Below are 20,038 nucleotides of genomic sequence, written 5' to 3'. Positions count from 1 at the left end.
TGGAAGCTTAATGTGTTTACAACCCCAAGGGACAATAGACTTTTGTACGTGACATACCTTTAAACTAATACTCTACCCATTCCTGAGAAAAAGGCACCTTTAAAGTCGGGGGGACAGATAGGCAGTAGGACAAAAAAAAATTCGTGTGATATAATTAAAAATTAACATTTTTCAGATTTTTTTCTCTTTACTTAAGCACAAAATCTTGCTTCTTGACAAACTTCATGGTTCTAGGTCAGCAAGAAATAACCAACAGGTTTTGATGAGCATGTTTGCAAATATCAAAGTATATGGCATCAGTGGGTTTATCTTTTGACTGGACTAACTTAGAATCTTAAATGAAACTATATGGTTTCAGACACCTTTTCAAGTTCAAAATATATGAGATATATGTATGCAGACTGAAGTGACAAATGAAAATTTGTACCAAGGATAGGATCTGATACTGGTTCCCCTGCTAATGAAGTGGGTGTACTAACCACTATGCCACTCTGCTGCAGTGACTTTGCTCAAATGTGTGGACTGCCCTAGCATGCCTCTACCCTCAATCCAAATTCCTATTCACACCTCAGCCCACTTAGTATTCCTCCTACACTCCAACTGCATTGCAGAAGTTCTCCAACTCTATTTGAATAGCAGCTCAGCATTGAAGCACTTACACCTCGGTTTCAGGCAGGATCCCTCGTTTTGTTCGATGCTGAGTTGCTATTCCAATACAGTTGGAGAGCCTCTGCAATGTTGTTTGCATTTAGGGGGAATGCAAAGTGGGCTGAAGTGTGAATGGGAATTTGGTTTTATAAGAGAGGCATGCTAAGAGAGTCTGTGCAGTTGTGCAAAGCTGTTGTGCCAGGGTGGCATATTGCTTAGCACATTTGCCTAGTGAGCAGAAGACCCAGGTTTGGATCGCGGTGTTTGTGCAAATTTTCATTCATCACTCAGTCTGCATATATACATCTTAGAAGTTTAAGTTTTTTACATTGTCAGGGAACCATAGACCTTAATATGTGAACCAATTTGCTATGTTTACCAACTCCAGAGAAAAAGGATTTTTTAACAGTCAGATAGACAGATAGCCAGAAATACAGACAGGTGGACAACAAAGTGATCCTGTTAGGGTTCTGTTTTTAATGACGAATGTATGGGACCTTTATAGTCTAGTCAACATGAGTGTGTTACAGATATGCTCAGCAAATTATAAAAGCAAGGTCTATGAGAAAGATAATGTACATAAAATTAATAGTTTTGAATTTTTAAGTATAACCCTCTCCACAGAGGTTTTCATAACATATTAGTACTCACTGCATACAGTAACTGTTGCATAAGTACTACAGTGATATAATTAAACAAACTAGGTCACATACAGGAATCTTGTTGTTGTCTTTAGTCCAAAGACTGGTGTCATGCATCTGTCCATGCTATTCTGCCTGGCACAAACCTCTTCATCTCCAAATTCCAAATAACTACTGAAACCTCCATCCTTCTGAATCTGCTTACATCCATTGATGTCTCAGAATGTGTCCTTATCAGCTAGTCAGGTTGTGCCACAAATTTCTTTTCTCCCCAATTCTATTCAGTACCTCCTCATTAAATTACGCTCTATGCAAAATTTTATGAAGTAGCTTCCTCTTTCATTCCTTTCCCCCAGCCTGTTTTTACCTACTCTTCTCTTTCTTCTCCTTCTATTGAATTCCAATGCCTTATCATTATTAAAATTTTGTCTCCCTTAACAATCTGAATAATCTGCTTTATCTCATAATAATTTTCTTCAATCTCTTACATGATCTACCCATCTTATCTTCAGCATTCTTCTGTAGCACCACATTTCAAAAGCTTCTATTCTCTTCTTGTCCAAACTGCTTATTGTCTATGTTTCATTTCCGAACATGACTACACACCACAAAAATACTTTCAGAAAAGACTTCTTAACACTTAAATCTGTATTTGATGTTAACAAAATTCTCTTGTCCAGAAATGCTACTATGCCATTGCCAGTCTACATTTTATATCCTCTCTATTTCATCCATCATTTATTTTGCTGCCCAAATAGCAAAACTTGTCTACTACCTTCATAGTCTCATTTACTAATACGATTCCCTCGGCATCACCTGTCTGAATTAGACTACATTCCACAGTCCTTGCTTTGCTTTTATTGATGTTCATCTTATATCCTCCATTCAAGACTTTGTCCATTCCATTCAACTGCTTTTCTAAGTGCTTTTTTGTCTCTGACAGAATTATAGTGTCACTGGCAAATGTAAATGTTTTTATTTCTTTGCTCTGAACTGTAATTCCTACTCCAAATTTTACTTTGGTTCCCTTACTGCTTTTCAACAGACAGATTAAATAAGATTGGGTATAGGCTACAACGCTGTCTCACCCCCTTCTCAACCACTGCTTCTCTTTCATGCCGCTCAACTCTTATAACTGCCGTTCTGTACAAGGTATAAATAGCCTTACCCTCTTTGTATTTTACCACTGCTACTTTCAGAATTTTAAGGAGAGTATTCCAGCCAACATCATCAAAAGCTTTCTCTAATTCTACAAATGCTATAAACATGGGTTTGCCTTTACTTAAACTATCTTCTAAGATGAGTCTTACCGTGAGTACTGCCTCATGTGTTCCTACATTTCTGCGGAATCCAAACTGACCCCCCCCCCCCCCGGCTTCTACCAGTTTTTCCATTCTTCTGCAAATAATTCATGTTAGTATTTTGCAGCCATGACCTATTAAACTTATAGTTCAGTAATATTCACATCTGTCATCAACTGCTTTCTTTGGTAGTGAAATTATTATTTCGTCTTGAAATTTGAGAATATGAGAATATTTCACCTATCTCACACATCTTGCTCACCAGTTGGAAGAGTTTCGTCACAGCTGGCTCTCCTCCTAGGCTATCAGTAATTCTGACAGAATATTGTCTGCTCCTGGGGCCTTGTTTTGACCTAAGTCTTACAGCACTCTGCCAAATTCCTCTCGCAGGGTCTTATCTCCCATCTCACATTCATTTATATCCTCTTCCATTTCTTTAATATTGCCTTCAAGTTCATTTCCCTTGTATAGACCCCTCTATATACTCTTTTCACCTTTCAACTTTCCCTTCTTTGCTTAGGAATGGCTTTCCACCTGAGCTCTTGATGTTCATACAGCTACCTCCCTTTTCTCCAAATGCTTGTTTAATTTTCCTGGCAATATATGCTTCTAAATCCCTTTTTTTTGATGTTTGCATTCCCTTCCATCTGCTTCATTTGGTGATTTTTTTATTTTCTCCTTTCATCAGCTAACTTTAATACCTCCTGCGTTATCCAAGGATTATTACTAGCCTTGCCTTTTTACCTATTTGGTCCTCTGCTGCCTTTACTACTTCATCTCTCAAAGTTATCTATTCATCTTTTAGCATACACATTTCCCGCATTCTAGTCAACTGCTCCCCCTGACACTCCCAATAACCTCTGGTTCTTTCAACTTATCCATGTCCCATCTTCTTGATTTTCTACTTATTTGCTACTTCTTCAGTTTTAATCTAGACTTCATAACCAATAAACTGTGGTCAGAGTCCACATCTGCCACTGGAAATGCCTAAGAATTTAAAATCTCATTCCAAAATCTGTCTTACCATTGTATAATCAATCTACATCCACATCTACATGATTACTCTGATATTCACAATAAAGTGCCTGGCATAGGGTTCAATGAACCACCTTCAAGCTGTCCCTCTAGCATTCCAATCTCGAATGGCGCATGGGAAAAATAAGCACTTAAATCTTTCTGTGTGGGCCCTTATTTCTCTTATTTTATTGTGATGTGGGTGCCAACTGAATGTTTTTACAATCAGAGGAGGAAATTGGTGATTGAAATTTCATGAGATGAACCTCTCACAATGAAAAATGCCTTTGTTTTAATGATTTCTATTCCAATTCACATATCGTGTCTGTGGTACTATCTCCCCTACTTTGCAATAATACAAAACGAGCTGCCCTTCTCTGAAGTTTTTCTATGTTATCTGTCAGTCCCATCTGATGCAGGTCCCACACTGCACAGCAATACTCCAGAATAGGGTGGTCAAGCAAGGTGTAAGCAGTATCTTTAGTAGACCTGTTGCACCTTCTAAGTGTTCTGCTAATGAACTGCAGTCTTTAGTTTGCTCTACTATAACATTATCTATGTGATCATTCCAATTTATGTTATTTGTAATTGTAATCCCTAATTATTTAGTTGAGTTTACAGCCTTAAGATTTGTGTGATTCATCACATAATCGAAATTTAGTCGATTTCTTTTAGTACTTGTGTGAATAACTTCACACTTTTCTTTATTCTTGGTCAACTGCCACTTTTTGCACCATGCAGATACCTTATCTAAATCATTTTGCAATTTGTTTTGGTCATCTGATGACTTTACAAGATGGTAAATGACATTATCTGCAAACAATCTAAGAGGGCTACTCAGATTGTCTCCTATATCACTAATATAGATCAGGAACAACAGAGGGCCTATAACACTTCCTTGGGGAATGCTGGATATTACTTCTGTTTACTCAATGACTTTCTGTCTGTTACTATGAACTGTGACCTTTCTGCCAGGGAATCATGAATCCAGTCACGCAACTGGCACAATATTCCATAGGCACACAGACTGATTGAAGATGCTTGTGAGGAATGGGGTCTAAAGCCTTCTGGAAATCTGCTGATAGCACTCATTACCTCATGAGTATAAAGAGCCAGTTGTGTTTCACAAGAATGATATTTTCTGAACCTGTGTTGACTATCTGTCAATAAATTGTTTTCTTCAAGGTAATTTATAATGTTTGAACACAGTATATGTTCCAAAACCCTACTGAAAATCAATGTTAGTGATACGGGCTTGTAATCAGCAGATTACTTCTATTTCCCTTTATGGGTATTGGTGTAACTTGAGCAATTTTCCAGTCTTTAGGTATGGATTTTTCTATGAGAGAGCAGTTGTATATAATTGCTAAATATGGAGCTACTGTATCAGCATACTCTGAAAGGAACCTGACTGGTATACAACTTGGACCACAGGCCTTACCTTCATTAAATGATTTAAGCTGCTCTGCTACAAGGAGGAAATCTACTTATATGTTTCTCATCTTGACAGTTGTTCTTAATCGGAATTCAGGAATATTTACTTCATCATCTTTGGTGAAAGAGTTTCAAAAAACCATGTTTAAAAACTCTGCTTTAGTGGCACTGTCATCAGTGGCTTCACCGTTCTTATCATGCATTGAAGGTATTGATTGCGTCTTGCCACTGGTGCGCTTTATGTATGACCAGAATCTCTTAGGGTTTTCTGCCAGACTCTGAGACAGTTTCTGGTGTCTCCAGGTCTCTTCCATATATACAGCCTTCTTTCATGATTCTTAAACCAAGTGTTAGTATGATTTGCATACGCTCTATGCAAAATTCTATGAAGCAGTTCCCCTTTCATCTCTTTCCCCCAGCCTGTATTTACCTACTATTTTTTTCTTCTCTTTCTTCTCCTACTATTGAATTCCAATGCCTTATCACAATTAAAATTTTGTCTCCCTTAACAATTTGAAAAATTTGTTTTATCTCATGATACTTTTCTTCCATTTCTTCGTCATCTATGGAGGTAGTTGGCATATAAACTTGTACTACTGTGGTGGCTGTGGGCTTCATGTCTACGTTGGATATGATAATGCATTCACTGTGCTGTTGATAGTAGCTTATCCACATTCCTATTTTCTTACTCATTATTAACCCTGTGGCGGGCGCGTGGCGACATACAGTGCCGCCAATTTTGTTTTTGTTCAATAATTACGTCAGTGCGCTGAGCACGCAACAGTGGTGCTAGATATGCTTCGATTGTTTAGTCATGTGCCAAACTGCATTATTGCACCGACATTATACCCACCATAACAGCTGTGACTCACCTGTGAACTGAACGACTGCACCGAGACGGCACTGCGTACTGCAAGCACCCGGTAATGTAAGTACATGTAGCCGTGCCACTGTCGAATGTTTTGATGATTAGAAGCTTTGTTTTACAACTCTGTGGGTGAATGATGATTTAGTTATTAACATTGCTTTGGTATTGGAATTATTTTATTGTCTCCCATGTCCGCACAAAGGAAAGGACTAACACCAGCAGAAATTGAGCGTCTTGTTCTGCAGTCATCTGACTAAGAAGATTACGCACATTTCTCTGACAGCGATGAGGAAGCATAAATAATTGAAACTGCAGATCATTCCAGCAAATCTGAGCAGTCATGCATTGATGAGAATGAAGTAAAAGGAATGTCACATGATGACAGCCATTTTTATATTGTTAAGGACCAAGAAACTTTGTGGATAAATAATCCGTTAGCACTACCAGGGAAACCAAAACATAAGAATATAATCAAAGTCCTACCTGGCCCGAAACATGATGGTAGTGAAGCTAAAACTGAAATTGAAAGTTTTCTCAAATTGTTTGATCCTGAGATAATTGATTATGTCGTTGCAAACACAAGTACATAAATAACAGTAGATCACCTGTGAATTACTCAAGTAATAGAGATTGCAAACTGTGGGCATCAAATGGAACAGGAATGATTATTCTAAGGGCAGCATTTAGCTATGAGCGCTTTCTGTTCTTGCTCCAGTCACTCGGGTTTGACGATACTTCTACAAGAAAAGAATGACTAGCAACTGATAAACTTGCTGCCATCCGCAATCTCCACTCAGCATTTCTGAACAACTGCAGAAATAACTACAGTCCAGGGGAGTTCACAACCATAGACGAAATGCTTGTCCCATTTTGTGGACTTTGTGGTTTTGTTCAGCACATGCCCAATAAGCCTACTAAGTATGGATTGAAGTTGTATGCATTGTGCGATAGCAAGACATTTTATACTTTTAATTTTGAAGTATACTGGGACGGACAGAATTGTGGACCATATGTTGCATCTAACCAGCCAATGGATATTGTGAAGAGATTGGTGAGCCAATCAAGGGAACTCACAGGAATGTAACTACAGACAACTACTACAGTAGTTACCCTGTAGCCCAGCATCTTTTAGAAGATGGGCTTACGTTCATTGGAACATTGAAAAAGAACAAGAAGGAAATTCCTCTGGAATTTTTGCCCAACATTTCACGATAAATTGGAAATTCTCTTTTTGGATTTCAAGATGACTTCTGTCTTGTTTTGTGCCAAACAAAAAGGAACAAGGCTGTGCTTTTCCTGTATGAAACTGCTGAAATCGACACTGTTACAGGCAAGTCTGTTGTAAATTTGGACTACAATGAACAAAAGGTGGAGTCGATACTGTGGATTATATGTGTACATCCCACTCTATACAAAGGACCACAAGAAGATGGCCCTTAGCATTTTTTTTTTTTTTTTAATCTGGATATTGCTCGGATAAATTCCCAGGTCTTGTTTTTTGCAAACAATCCAGAGAAAAGATTCAGAAGAAGAACCTATCTAACAAACCTGGCCTTGGCTCTGATGGATGGCCATTTGAAAGAAAAGGCTCAGCTCTCTACTATACCATGAGATATTCAAGGATTTCTGTCACCTCATCAATCAATTCCTGCCAATCACGATGAGACTGTAAGAAGGTGTGGGAGGTGCCATCTTTGTGGTGGAAAAAAAAAAAAAACTACTGTCACTTGCAATAGCTGCAAAAGATTCGATTGCGAGCAACATTGTCACAATGTTGTCACATGTAACGATTACTGAGCTTCTCCGGAGGAAGAAAGTGTGTGATTCTTGATATGTATTTACTGACTGCCTTATTCTTTTTATTACTACAAAGTTTTTATACAGATTACACATTTTTGTAAAACTTGTTTCAACAATGGTAAACAATCGAATCATATATGTGGTTATAATTTATTTAGAATTTGTTATTAAAGTAATGCTTAGGAAATATCCCCGAAACGTATGTCAGATATTCTGTAGCAATTTTAATTTTCCCATGCACCTTGGATATATGTAAACAGATCATATTAAAAGTTGCTGTTAAGAATGATGTTGTAAACAATAAATAATTAATTCCACCAAAAAATTAAAAAAAATGTTTTTTATATATTTAAATGTAGGTGGCACTGAGTGCCGCACGCACCCGCTGGCGCAACAATCTTAAGCACACCAGCCGCAGGGTTAAACCTACTCCTGCATTACCCCTATTTGATTTTGCTTTTATAATCCTGTATGCACCTGACGAGAACTTCTGTTTCTCCTGCCACTGAACTTCATTAATTCCCACTATATCTAACTTCAGCCTATGCATTTCCCTTTTTAAATCATACCAGAATATGTACATGATTTTTTTCTATTTAATATTCATGAATAATGATATGCAACAAAATAGCATGTAAAATGTAAAACACAAAAAAGCAAATATAAACATACTAGTGATTCTAATGTGGTAAAATGTTAGCAGTAATATTACAAAAATTAAAAGCAGCTTTTGCACTTCTGTATTGTGTACTAGAGAAGCAAAAGGAGATGATTGACTCAAATATAGTTTAGAAGACCAGCCACTCACAGGTTCGTGTCAAGACAGAGGCAAAGTAATAACTATTGGAATTAAATTTGTCTATGAAATGATTCAAATATTTCTGACTGATGGAAACATTGCCAACCTCTTCATAAAGATTCATCAGGACTGTGATTTCATCTTCTTTGGCTTCTAATTCTGCTTCTACCTCTTGCAATTCTTTCAGGACTTCAGTATTTTTTCCTTGATCAATTTTTGATGTTATCTTCAGTTCTTCATATTTGCTGGATATGAAACAAGTAATAAAATCATGTCGAAGACTATACTGAGCTTTGATAATGTTTACAAAAATAATGGGATGCAGGTAAACAACATAAATGCTATTAATACATGACAATAATTCAATTCAAAAGGAACCTCCAATGAATCACATACAATTCATGCAACATCATACTGTGAAATTTTGTTGAGGGAACTGAGATAATGAACATTTCAGAGCAGCTGTAAAAAAATTGCACATTATCTCTCGTATATTTTGCATACGGACCAAAAGAAAGAGATAGAGAAATCAAGCCACATATAGAGGCATTCAGCCAATTACTATTTTCTTAGTACAACGGTAAGTGGAATTGGAAAGGGAACTTGGCATATCCTCTTGTACATTGCGGTCATTGCATGATAATATACATGTCGATGGGAACTACAAGTTTATAGCACGTTACAATCTTTGAATCACTTTGAAATAATATCACGTTGGGATATGCCTGGAGGAAAATCTACATTTGTCAATGAATCTTCATCAAAGATAAGATGCCGTATAATCCCTACCAAAAAATCCTCAGTCCAGTCACAAATTATCTTGTTACCCTATATTATCATATTTATGTCAATAAGTGATGGTATCTTATCGAGGCAAATGCTTTTCAGAAATCAAGAAACACTACGTCTCCCTGACAGTCTTGACACATGGCTTTCAGGATGTCATGTGAGAAAAGTGCAAGTTGGGTTTCAAATGACTAAAGGTTTCAGAATTCCTGTTGGTTGGCATGGAGGAGGTCATTTTGTTTGAGATAAAGCATCATATTTGAGTTCAAAGGTGTAGCATTCTACAACAACAGAAGGATGTTGATGAGACTGTATGGTGGTTTTTGGACTACTTCTGCTATGTTTCTTGAAGACATGTGAAATGGTTTCTTCCAACTACTAGACACAATTTTGTATTCAAGGGATCTCACCTATGTTATGGTTAACAGGTGGTATAATTCTAAAACAAATTTTGAATAGAATCTGATAGATACTCCACTGGGCCAAGTAATTAAGTTTAAATTTAGCTATTAGACCTGTTTCCCAATGCCATTGACATCAGTACCTATTTAATAGAATTTTTCAATGGTGTGAGAGTAAAGTCAGGATAGTATATCTGAATTTTTCTTTGTAAAGTGAAGTTTCCTGCTTTTACTTTGCTGATATAAATAAAAATGAAGTTTAGCATTTCTCCTTTTACATTGATATTATGGTGGATGTTATACTTATAACACAGAAAACACCATTTACTTTCACTATGTAATGTTTTTACTGGCACAAGATAAATCAAAACACAAAGAAATAGTTTTCAACAATCATGGTAACAGTCATGATGAATGTCTCACAGCAACTAGTCAACAACCAAAGTAAGTAAAACAAAGTACAAAAAAGCAAAGATACTAATATTTTCTGGCATTTCTGCCACAGAGCCCCCACCCCCCCCCCCCCTTCCCGAAGAGCGCGGAGCACATAGGAGGAGTGATCAGGAGTAAGTGATAAAGGGAAGGTAAACATTTAAGGCATGACGTAATTTTGAAGTCTGAGAGGTGGCCGTATGGTGTGGCCAGCACGGGTGATAGCAATAGGGGTAGGAGGATTCGGAGAAGACAAAGGAGAAGGGGAGGTGGGGGGGGGGGGGTTACTCTTATAAATAAAACATTATTGGACTCTACATAGGCTGATATGCCATTTTGTGAAGTACCAGGAGCCACATTGAGGTACTGTAATAGCTTAATGTCTCTCTGGTTAGATGGCACAGAATTGTTTTGAATTTCAAATAAAAAGAGAAAAGTGTCCACAAGTTGTATTTTTATAGAGTCCACATCATAGTCACTCAAGTTCGCTTGAAACACTAGTTCATTACTGCTGGCACTCGGAGGTGTAAAGTCTAGAAGAGGGGAGCCTTGACTTGCAGAGAGTGTTTGATTAGCTTGTGGAGAAGGGAGAGGACAGGCCTCTGAAGTTTCCTGCAAAACAAATTCATTAGCATGTATGTTAGTGTCATTAAGGATCCATGCTGGTTTCAAGCGCTCAGTGGACACGACAGATGGTTTGTTCTTAAAGTGGACCGTATAAGTATTTTCAGAGCTTGACAGGACCCGGTATGGGCCAGTGTAGAGTGGAGCAAGGGGTGGACGCACGGCGTCTTCTCTAAGCATCACATAGTTAAAGAACTGAGGTGTGGGTGAATGAAAACCGGAGGGGTAGCATGCAATTGAGGTTGAGGAAAATGTAACTTGGTGATATGCTGTCGAACCTGTCGTACCAACTCGGGAAGTTGATCCTCGGGAAGTAGAGGAAGATCATCAAGAAAATCCGCTGGAAGTGTGAGTTTTCTCCATATACCATCTCAGCAACTGACGCTTTAAGGTCTTATTTGAAAACTGTCCTCAAACCTAAAAGGATCCAGGGGAGTGCCTCAGTCCAAGAGGAAGAATGGCACATGAGAGCGACCTTCAGGGTACGGTGCCATCGTTCTATTAGGCCATTAGATTTGCGGGTGATAGGCTGTAGTTCTGAATTTGTTGATACCACACAGTTGACCAAGGCATATAAACAGATTAGATTCAAACTGTCTCCCCTGGTCTGTGGTAAGTGAAGTAGGGCAACCAAAACGAGAAAGCCAATGGTGGACACAAGCGTTAGCTACAGTGTCGGCCGTAATGTCCGTGATTGAGATATCCTCGGCCTAACGTGTGGTACGATCTATCATGGTCAGTAACTAACAGCGGTAACAGACCGACGATGTCCAAATGGACATGACGGGGTCTACCTGAGGGCACAGTAAATTTGCCTACAGGGGGCTTAGTATGTTTGCGTATTTTGGCTCTCTGGCAAGGTATGCATGCTCTCGCCCACCGATTACAATCTCTTTTTACATTAGGCCAAACCTATCTCTCTGTAATGAGGCGTGTAGTCGCATGAATGCTCGGGTGAGCGAGATTGTGGATTGTGTCAAAAATGTCTTTCCTAAGAGCTTTAGGGATTATAGGATGAGGATGATCTGTTTTAACGTCACAATACAAAGAGCAATCATCATTAGGGAAGGGAAGTAGAGCAATTAGTGAGGAAGTATCAGAGTCAGAGAGAAGGTACTGTATCTCTGGGTCGGATAGCTGGAGCTCGTGTAAGCGGTGAGGATCAATAGCTGTCTTCAGTCGTGATAGGTAGTCTGCTGCAACATTGTCATTATCCCTGATATATTGAAAGTCTGAAACATATTGTAGTACCAAATCCATATGGCAAAACCTTTTGGGTAGTACATCTAATGCTGGTTTGCGGAGAGCATCGACAAGGGGCTTGTGATTTGTGTAAACTGTCACAAGTCGGGCTTCAATATCTGTACAAAAGTACTTTACGGCCTCATAAATGGTGTAAAGTTCATGATCAAATGCGGACCACTTTCTTTGCATTTCAGTGAGCTTTTTTGAAAAGAAATGCAGGGGTGTAGTACCTTTCGGTAGGGTCTGTTGCAAAACTGTGCCAATGGCATTATCGTTAGCGTCTGTAGTAACTGTCAGGGAGGCGTCAGGGTGAGGGTGAGACAGGGTAATAGCGTTCACCAAGACATACTTAAGCTCGCTGCATGGTCTGATCCCATTCTATGTGTCTGTCACCGGTGGTATTCTTACCCTTTAAGGCCTCAGTGAGAGGGGCTTGAAGAAATGCCACATTTGGAATGTGGAGTCTAAAAAAATTTACCATTGCGAGGTATCTATGTAACTCTTTATAGGTTTGAGGGAGGGGAAGGGTAATTATTTGTTGTACTCTATCTGAGGTGGGATGAATGACCTCATTATTGACCAAATGTTCCAGGAAAATAACCTCTGGCTTCTCCAGTTGGGATTTGTCATGATTAATCTCAACTCCGTGTCATGTCAATCTATCAAAAACCTGTTGGAGGTGTTGTTTGTGTTCCTCGGCAGTTGTGGAGAAAATAATAATGTCATCTAGGTAGGCATAGCAAAAATTAAGGCCACGTAGAATGGTGTCAATGAATCTTTGCCAGGTCTGGGCAGCATTCTTCAATCCATAAGGCATAAACAAATATTCATATAGTCCAAATGGGGTGATGATAGTGGTTTTGGGGATATCTTCTGGGTGCATCGAAATCTGATGGTATGCCTTTTGCAGTCTAACAAAGAGAAAAAATTGGCACCGAACATGGACTGTGAAAAATCGTGGAGGTGTGGGACAGGGTAGTTATCAAGTATTGTTCTGGCATTCAAATGCCTATAGTCTCCACAGAGCCAAAGGAATTGTGCTTTTTGGGAATGACATGTATTGGGGAAGACCACGCACTGTCCAAGGGGCGGACTATACCCAAGTGTAAAAGTTCATTAATACATTCTTTGGCAGCGGTTAGTTTTTTTGCATTGAGGTGTTGGGGACGAGAACGGACAGGCGGTCCCTCAGTTGTGTTAAGCCTGTGACAGACGCCCGTAGCAATGGCCATGATTTTGTGAATAGGTGTGGCCAAAATAGGTGAAGGGACACAGGAAGGAGCAACGTTATCATCGCGGTGAACGATAAATATGAAAGGGAACTAACCTGAAATACGTTATACATTCACACATGCCTATGAAACTAGACATAAATTGAAATACATGCTACCTTGTCACCAACTCACAGTATATGAAAATACTCCATATAACATGGCTCTGAAGATCAGAAATAATATAAGGTCTGTATTTGGGGAATCCACATTGAAGACCATTGGCACACACCTAAAAAGCAAATGTTATTATAGTCTAGAAGAATTTCTAAATGAATAAAAAGCAATATTATTGTTTAGAAGAATTTATAAATAGGAACAGTGAGTAAAGATGCAAGTACAAATGGTATACTTTCGAACCCATATAGATACAAAATATACATGTTCACTGTATATCCATGTTTATATATAGAATTACATGGCGGTTTGTATCCCGTTCGGTATGTCTATACTTCATATAGGTGTGTGAAGGCTATAGTAATGATTCAATGAGTTATGAAAAGATTTAAAATAGAATGTTGTATTTTTTTATAATAAGCAATGTATGTATGATGTATTTCCTGTAGTACATAAAATACTGTAACAACTTAGGTTAAAGACTGACGAGTCACCAATGTTCTCAATCAAATGATTGTATAAAAACATGCTATGTGACAATAAAGTATCTTATCTTATCTTATCCACCTGTACCAGGGATGAGCTTCTCTTCTGGTAGCAGTGGACCTCTACGAGAACCCAGACAAACGCTCAGGCCACTGGTATTTCTCACACACAGAGCTAACAGGGGCATGCACTGCTGAGTGAAGCTAACGGTGCCAGCAAAGCAGGGCACAGACACCACACATCCAGCACACTGCTGCAGCCTTCTGTAGTTGACAGTGTGGCCAACAGATCATGCATCTGCAGGAAGGCATATCCATGACATTGCAACATTCCCTCATTGTAGTGTGAGACTGAATAAAGATGTTTTACTTTTCAGCTGAGTTTTCCTGGCCACCTCTGACCACCACTGATGCCTCAACACCTCCGCCTGTCCACTGCCTCTACACTGCAGAATCACCACTCACCCCTGGTCACCAAGGTCACAGGCATCCAATTTTGTCACACAGGGAGGTGAGCGAGCACACTGTTGGTTTTTGTGATTTTTTTCCCTGTTTTGTGTGTAGAGGATATATATTATGACCTGGAGATTCATGCAAATTTGATAGTTATGTCTATAAAGACAGTGGAACCAGCTCATCTCTGTCAGTTCTGCGGTAATATAAAGTAGATTATTTACATTCAGTGAAGTGCAGTGAATGTAATTTGCTAGGGCATTCTGCACTATGAATAGAATCAGAACTGGTAATTTGTATCAACTATCTTAGGTATGGGAGGTATCTCAAGCATTTGTTAATAAAACAGAGCAATTCAGAGCAGATAATATGGACTTGTGTAACAAGCTTGCATCTAGGAATGAACTTTTAGAATTAGCTGAGCAACATAGTTCTTTATTAGACCTAGCCACCACCAGTTTAATCAAACCTTTCTCTGGTAAGTTGACCATTAATTTAATATCTTTTTTGGATGACCTGCAATTAAGAGTTAGAACTGATGATGGTTGCAGGATCAGTTACTGCAAAGAAGCAAAATAGCATGAGCTTTTTACACCAACAATTGTGTAGTCTGTCAAGGAAACACAATGAGTCAGACAGGAAAGGTTAATGTGCTAACACGTGAATTAGGGGAGAGTGATGAGGCAAATAAAGCCATGCTCCAGGAAGCAGAACAGAGGGCACTGAATACATTTTAAGTAGCTTTCTGCCTGATACATCAAGAAGGGTGAGAATGCATACCCTGAAGGATTTGTACTCTGTGGTCAGATTAGCAACAGAGTTTGAAGAAACTGATGTAGCAATAGGAATGTGAAATAAGAGGAGAGTATTTTCCACTAACAGGAGGTACTGCAGATGTCAAAGGATGGGACCTGTGCAGAGGCAATGTTGCCAACCTCAGTGTGGTAGCTGTGATGTGGTTGGACATCACCAATGTGATCATAGAAATGGTAAGGGGAAGCAAGGGATCAATAAGGAAGTTTTAGTCCAAGAGGGAACCCCATGCTACTGTGCAAAGTTACAGGTAAATTTTGATGCAACTATTATGGATGCAGAGGCAGAACGTAGTACAGCGGGAGTAGTGAACGGCAGAACGCACAAGTTTTTATTGGACACAAGTGCACATGGGTCGATAGCAAGTATGGATCTCATGTGCAAGAGGCATTTGAACCCTCAATGCTATGATTTATGTTGAACTGGAGATACTGACATGGAGTATTTAGGGTCAAAAATAATACATTTTCAGGTTGGGTTTCAGCATTTTAAGCAACGTGTAGAAATTGTGCCCCAGGTAAGTGAAGGTCACTGCATGGTTTCAATGCAGCATGTCAAATTTTACCTGAGGTGACACAGATGTTGTTGAACTTAGAGGGACACTGTTCCAGGGGAGGGATGGGGGCTGCAAGGGAGGGAAGGAGGGGGGGGGGGGGAGCCTGTCACCACTGAAGCACTGTTGCAAGGTGCATCAACCTTGAAGGGTGAACACTTGAGCTGTAGTCGACAAAACAAAGGATTAATTTGCATGTTATTGTGATACAACACATCAGAAAGTTGGTCCATGTAAATGTGGAACCAGAATGGCCAGTTAATACAAAAAACCACTTGCAGAAAAATGATGTATTAGACACATCACACTGATTTGTAAGGAGAAACACTGTACACATATGGGATAAGGTGGACAGGAAAGTGGTTTCCATGAATTTGGATAATTTTGGTGCTGATGGAGTAGAGTTGATGAAAGGACTGTTGGTACCTAATTTGGAAGTCCTGGATGATGAAAATAGGGAATCAGTCAGTGTACACTAGAGAAATATGCATACTACTGGTGAAACTGCATTGTCTAAGAAAGTAGGAACCTTAAAATATGGACAGATTGGAAATGGAGAAATTATTGTTAGAGTTAGAGGTCTTTACCAATGCCACATGTAACGCAGTGCCATATCTCTAAAGGAAATGAGTCACTGCTATTTTGTATACCTTAATATACCACTGGCGTTCTACGGATCGGAGCGTGGAATGTCAGATCCCTTAATCGGGCAGGTAGGTTAGAAAATTTAAAAAGGGAAATGAATAGGTTAAAGTTAGATATAGTGGGAATTAGTGAAGTTCGGTGGCAGGAGGAACAAGACTTCTGGTCAGGTGATTACAGGGTTATAAACACAAAATCAAATAGGGGTAATGCAGGAGTAGGTTTAATAATGAATAGGAAAATAGGAATGCGGGTAAGCTACTACAAACAGCATAGTGAACGCATTATTGTGGCCAAGATAGATACGAAGCCCACACCTACTACAGTAGTACAAGTTTATATGCCAACTAGCTCTGCAGATGACGAAGAAATTGAAGAAATGTACGATGAAATAAAAGAAATTATTCAGATAGTGAAGGGAGACGAAAATTTAATAGTAATGGGTGACTGGAATTCGAGTGTAGGAAAAGGGAGAGAAGGAAACATAGTAGGTGAATATGGATTGGGGCTAAGAAATGAAAGAGGAAGCCGCCTAGTAGAATTTTGTACAGAGCACAACTTAGTCATAGGTAACACTTGGTTTAAGAATCATGAAAGAAGGTTGTATACGTGGAAGAACCCTGGAGATACTAAAAGGTATCAGATAGATTATATAATGGTAAGACAGAGATTTAGAAACCAGGTTTTAAATTGTAAGACATTTCCAGGGGCAGATGTGGACTCTGACCACAATCTATTGGTTATGACCTGTAGATTAAAACTGAAGAAACTGCAAAAATGTGGGAAATTAAGGAGATGGGACCTGGATAAACTGAAAGAACCAGAGGTTGTACAGAGTTTCAGGGAGAGCATAAGGGAACAATTGACAGGAATAGGGGAAAGAAAAACAGTAGAAGAAGAATGGGTAGCTCTGAGGGATGAAGTAGTGAAGGCAGCAGAGGATAAAGTAGGTAAAAAGACGAGGGCTGCTAGAAATCCTTGGGTAACAGAAGAAATATTGAATTTAATTGATGAAAGGAGAAAATATAAAAATGCAGTAAATGAAGCAGGCAAAAAGGAATACAAACGTCTCAAAAATGAGATTGAGAGGAAGTGCAAAATGGCTAAACAGGGATGGCTAGAGGATAAATGTAAGGATGTAGAGACTTATCTCACTAGGGGTAAGATAGATACTGCCTACAGGAAAATTAAAGAGACCTTTGGAGAGAAGAGAACCACGTGTATGAATATCAAGAGCTCAGATGGCAACCCAGTTCTAAGCAAAGAAGGGAAGGCAGAAAGGTGGAAGGAGTATATAGAAGGTTTATACAAGGGTGATGTACTTGAGGACAATATTATGGAAATGGAAGAGGATGTAGATGAAGACGAAATGGGAGATAAGATACTGCGTGAAGAGTTTGACAGAGCACTGAAAGACCTGAGTCGGAACAAGGCCCCCGGAGTAGACAACATTCCATTAGAACTACTGACGGCCTTGGGAGAGCCAGTCATGACAAAACTCTACCAGCTGGTGAGCAAGATGTATGAGACAGGCCAAATACCCTCAGACTTCAAGAAGAATATAATAATTCCAATCCCAAAGAAATCTGGTGCTGACAGATGTGAAAATTACCGAACTATCAGTTTAATAAGTCACAGCTGCAAAATACTAACGCGAATTCTTTACAGACGAATGGAAAAACTGATAGATGCGGACCTCGGGGGGGATCAGTTTGGATTCCGTCGAAATGTTGGAACACGTGAGGCAATACTGACCTTACGACTTATCTTAGAAGAAAGATTAAGAAAAGGCAAACCTACGTTTCTAGCATTTGTAGACTTAGAGAAAGCTTTTGACAATGTTGACTGGAATACTCTTTTTCAAATTCTAAAGGTGGCAGGGGTGAAATACAGGGAGCGAAAGGCTATTTATAATTTGTACAGAAACCAGATGGCAGTCATAAGAGTCGAGGGGCATGAAAGGGAAGCAGTGGTTGGGAAAGGAGTGAGACAGGGTTGTAGCCTCTCCCCGATGTTATTCAATCTGTATATTGAGCAAGCAGTAAAGGAAACAAAAGAAAAATTTGGAGTAGGTATTAAAATTCATGGAGACGAAGTAAAAACTTTGAGGTTCGCCGATGACATTGTAATTCTGTCACAGACGGCAAAGGACTTGGAAGAGCAGTTGAACGGAATGGACAGTGTCTTGAAAGGAGGATATAAGATGAACATCAACAAAAGCAAAACGAGGATAATGGAATGTAGTCCAATTAAATCGGGTGATGCTGAGGGAATTAGATTGGGAAATGAGACACTTAAAGTAGTAAAGGAGTTTTGCTATTTAGGAAGTAAAATAACTGATGATGGTCGAAGTAGAGAGGATATAAAATGTAGACTGGCAATGGCAAGGAAAGCGTTTCTGAAGAAGAGAAGTTTGTTAACATCGAATATAGATTTATGTATCAGGAAGTCGTTTCTGAAAGTATTTGTTTGGAGTGTAGCCATGTATGGAAGTGAAACATGGACGATAACTAGTTTGGACAAGAAGAGAATAGAAGCTTTCGAAATGTGGTGCTACAGAAGAATACTGAAGATAAGGTGGATAGATCACGTAACTAATGAGGAGGTATTGAATAGGATTGGGGAGAAGAGAAGTTTGTGGCACAACTTGACTAGAAGAAGGGATCGGTTGGTAGGACATGTTTTGAGGCATCAAGGGATCACAAATTTAGCATTGGAGGGCAGTGTGGAGGGTAAAAATCGTAGAGGGAGACCGAGAGATGAGTACACTAAGCAGATTCAGAAGGATGTAGGTTGCAGTAGGTACTGGGAGATGAAGAAGCTTGCACAGGATAGAGTAGCATGGAGAGCTGCATCAAACCAGTCTCAGGACTGAAGACCACAACAACAACAACCACATATTGTGATATTTGTAGCCACTGCTGGAAGAATTCATTGATCAACAACTAGCAGGCCCTGCGTGGCAGCTATGGCAGTTGTGCCAAAGAAGTCACCATATTGATTTTGCTGTGACTAAAGACTGGACATCTTAACAGTAAAATTCTGACTGACGTGTATCCAATAGCAAATATCACTGAAGCTATTGGAAACTTGGGATAGTGTAAGTACTTCTCTATCATAGATCTGAGGCACTCTCACTCCCCTGAGGTCACTAACAATATTGTAGGACACTATTTCGGTTGAAGAATGCTCCAATAACATTTAAGAATCGATTATATGGAATACTGACGGGACTGAAACCTCGCCAGTGAATGGTATACCTGAATCATATAACTATATAAAAATGTGGCAAAACACAAACAATGTGTGTAAGAGGGTTTTAGGTTACAAGCAGTGCATTCAACTCTGAGCACAGGAAAAAGTCACTGTGCTTTAGAATCAATAGCATATTTAGGGCATGTGATTAGCAGTGAAGGACTTAAGATGGAGCTGAGGTCAGTGCAGCCAGTGCAGGAATTTCCAATTTTGACAATACTGAGAAGCTTCAATCTTGCTTGGGTTTAGTAAATTATTACAGAAAAATCATATAAGGATATACAGATATTTCAGTACCACATATACGACTGTTAAGAAAGAGAATAAAATTCCAATGGACAAAGAAATTCCAAGACACATTTGAGAAGCTAAAGAAAGCGCCAAGTCCAGTACTAATTTCTCTGAACTATGAGAAACACAGAACCAGTAAACCCACCTGAGGGTGGGCAACAGACA

At 39.2% G+C, this 20,038-nt stretch overlaps 1 protein-coding gene across 5 annotated transcripts in view; it reads right to left on the bottom strand.

The window, feature by feature from the left end:
• Nucleotides 1-20,038, bottom strand: part of LOC126284018 (uncharacterized) — a 205,100-nt gene that overhangs the window by 32,243 nt on the left and 152,819 nt on the right. For all 5 annotated transcript variants that reach the window (XM_049982563.1, XM_049982566.1, XM_049982564.1 and 2 more), the window contains one exon: nt 8,612-8,750. In XM_049982563.1, the coding sequence (XP_049838520.1) occupies nt 8,612-8,750 (139 nt within the window). The remainder of the gene's footprint in view (nt 1-8,611; nt 8,751-20,038) is intronic.

Source organism: Schistocerca gregaria, chromosome 8 (genome assembly GCF_023897955.1).
Source record: "Schistocerca gregaria isolate iqSchGreg1 chromosome 8, iqSchGreg1.2, whole genome shotgun sequence".
In the NCBI taxonomy this organism is placed as follows: Eukaryota; Metazoa; Arthropoda; class Insecta; order Orthoptera; family Acrididae; genus Schistocerca; species Schistocerca gregaria.
Note: the sequence above shows the minus strand (reverse complement) of the source record. Positions and strands in the feature narration are given on the sequence as shown.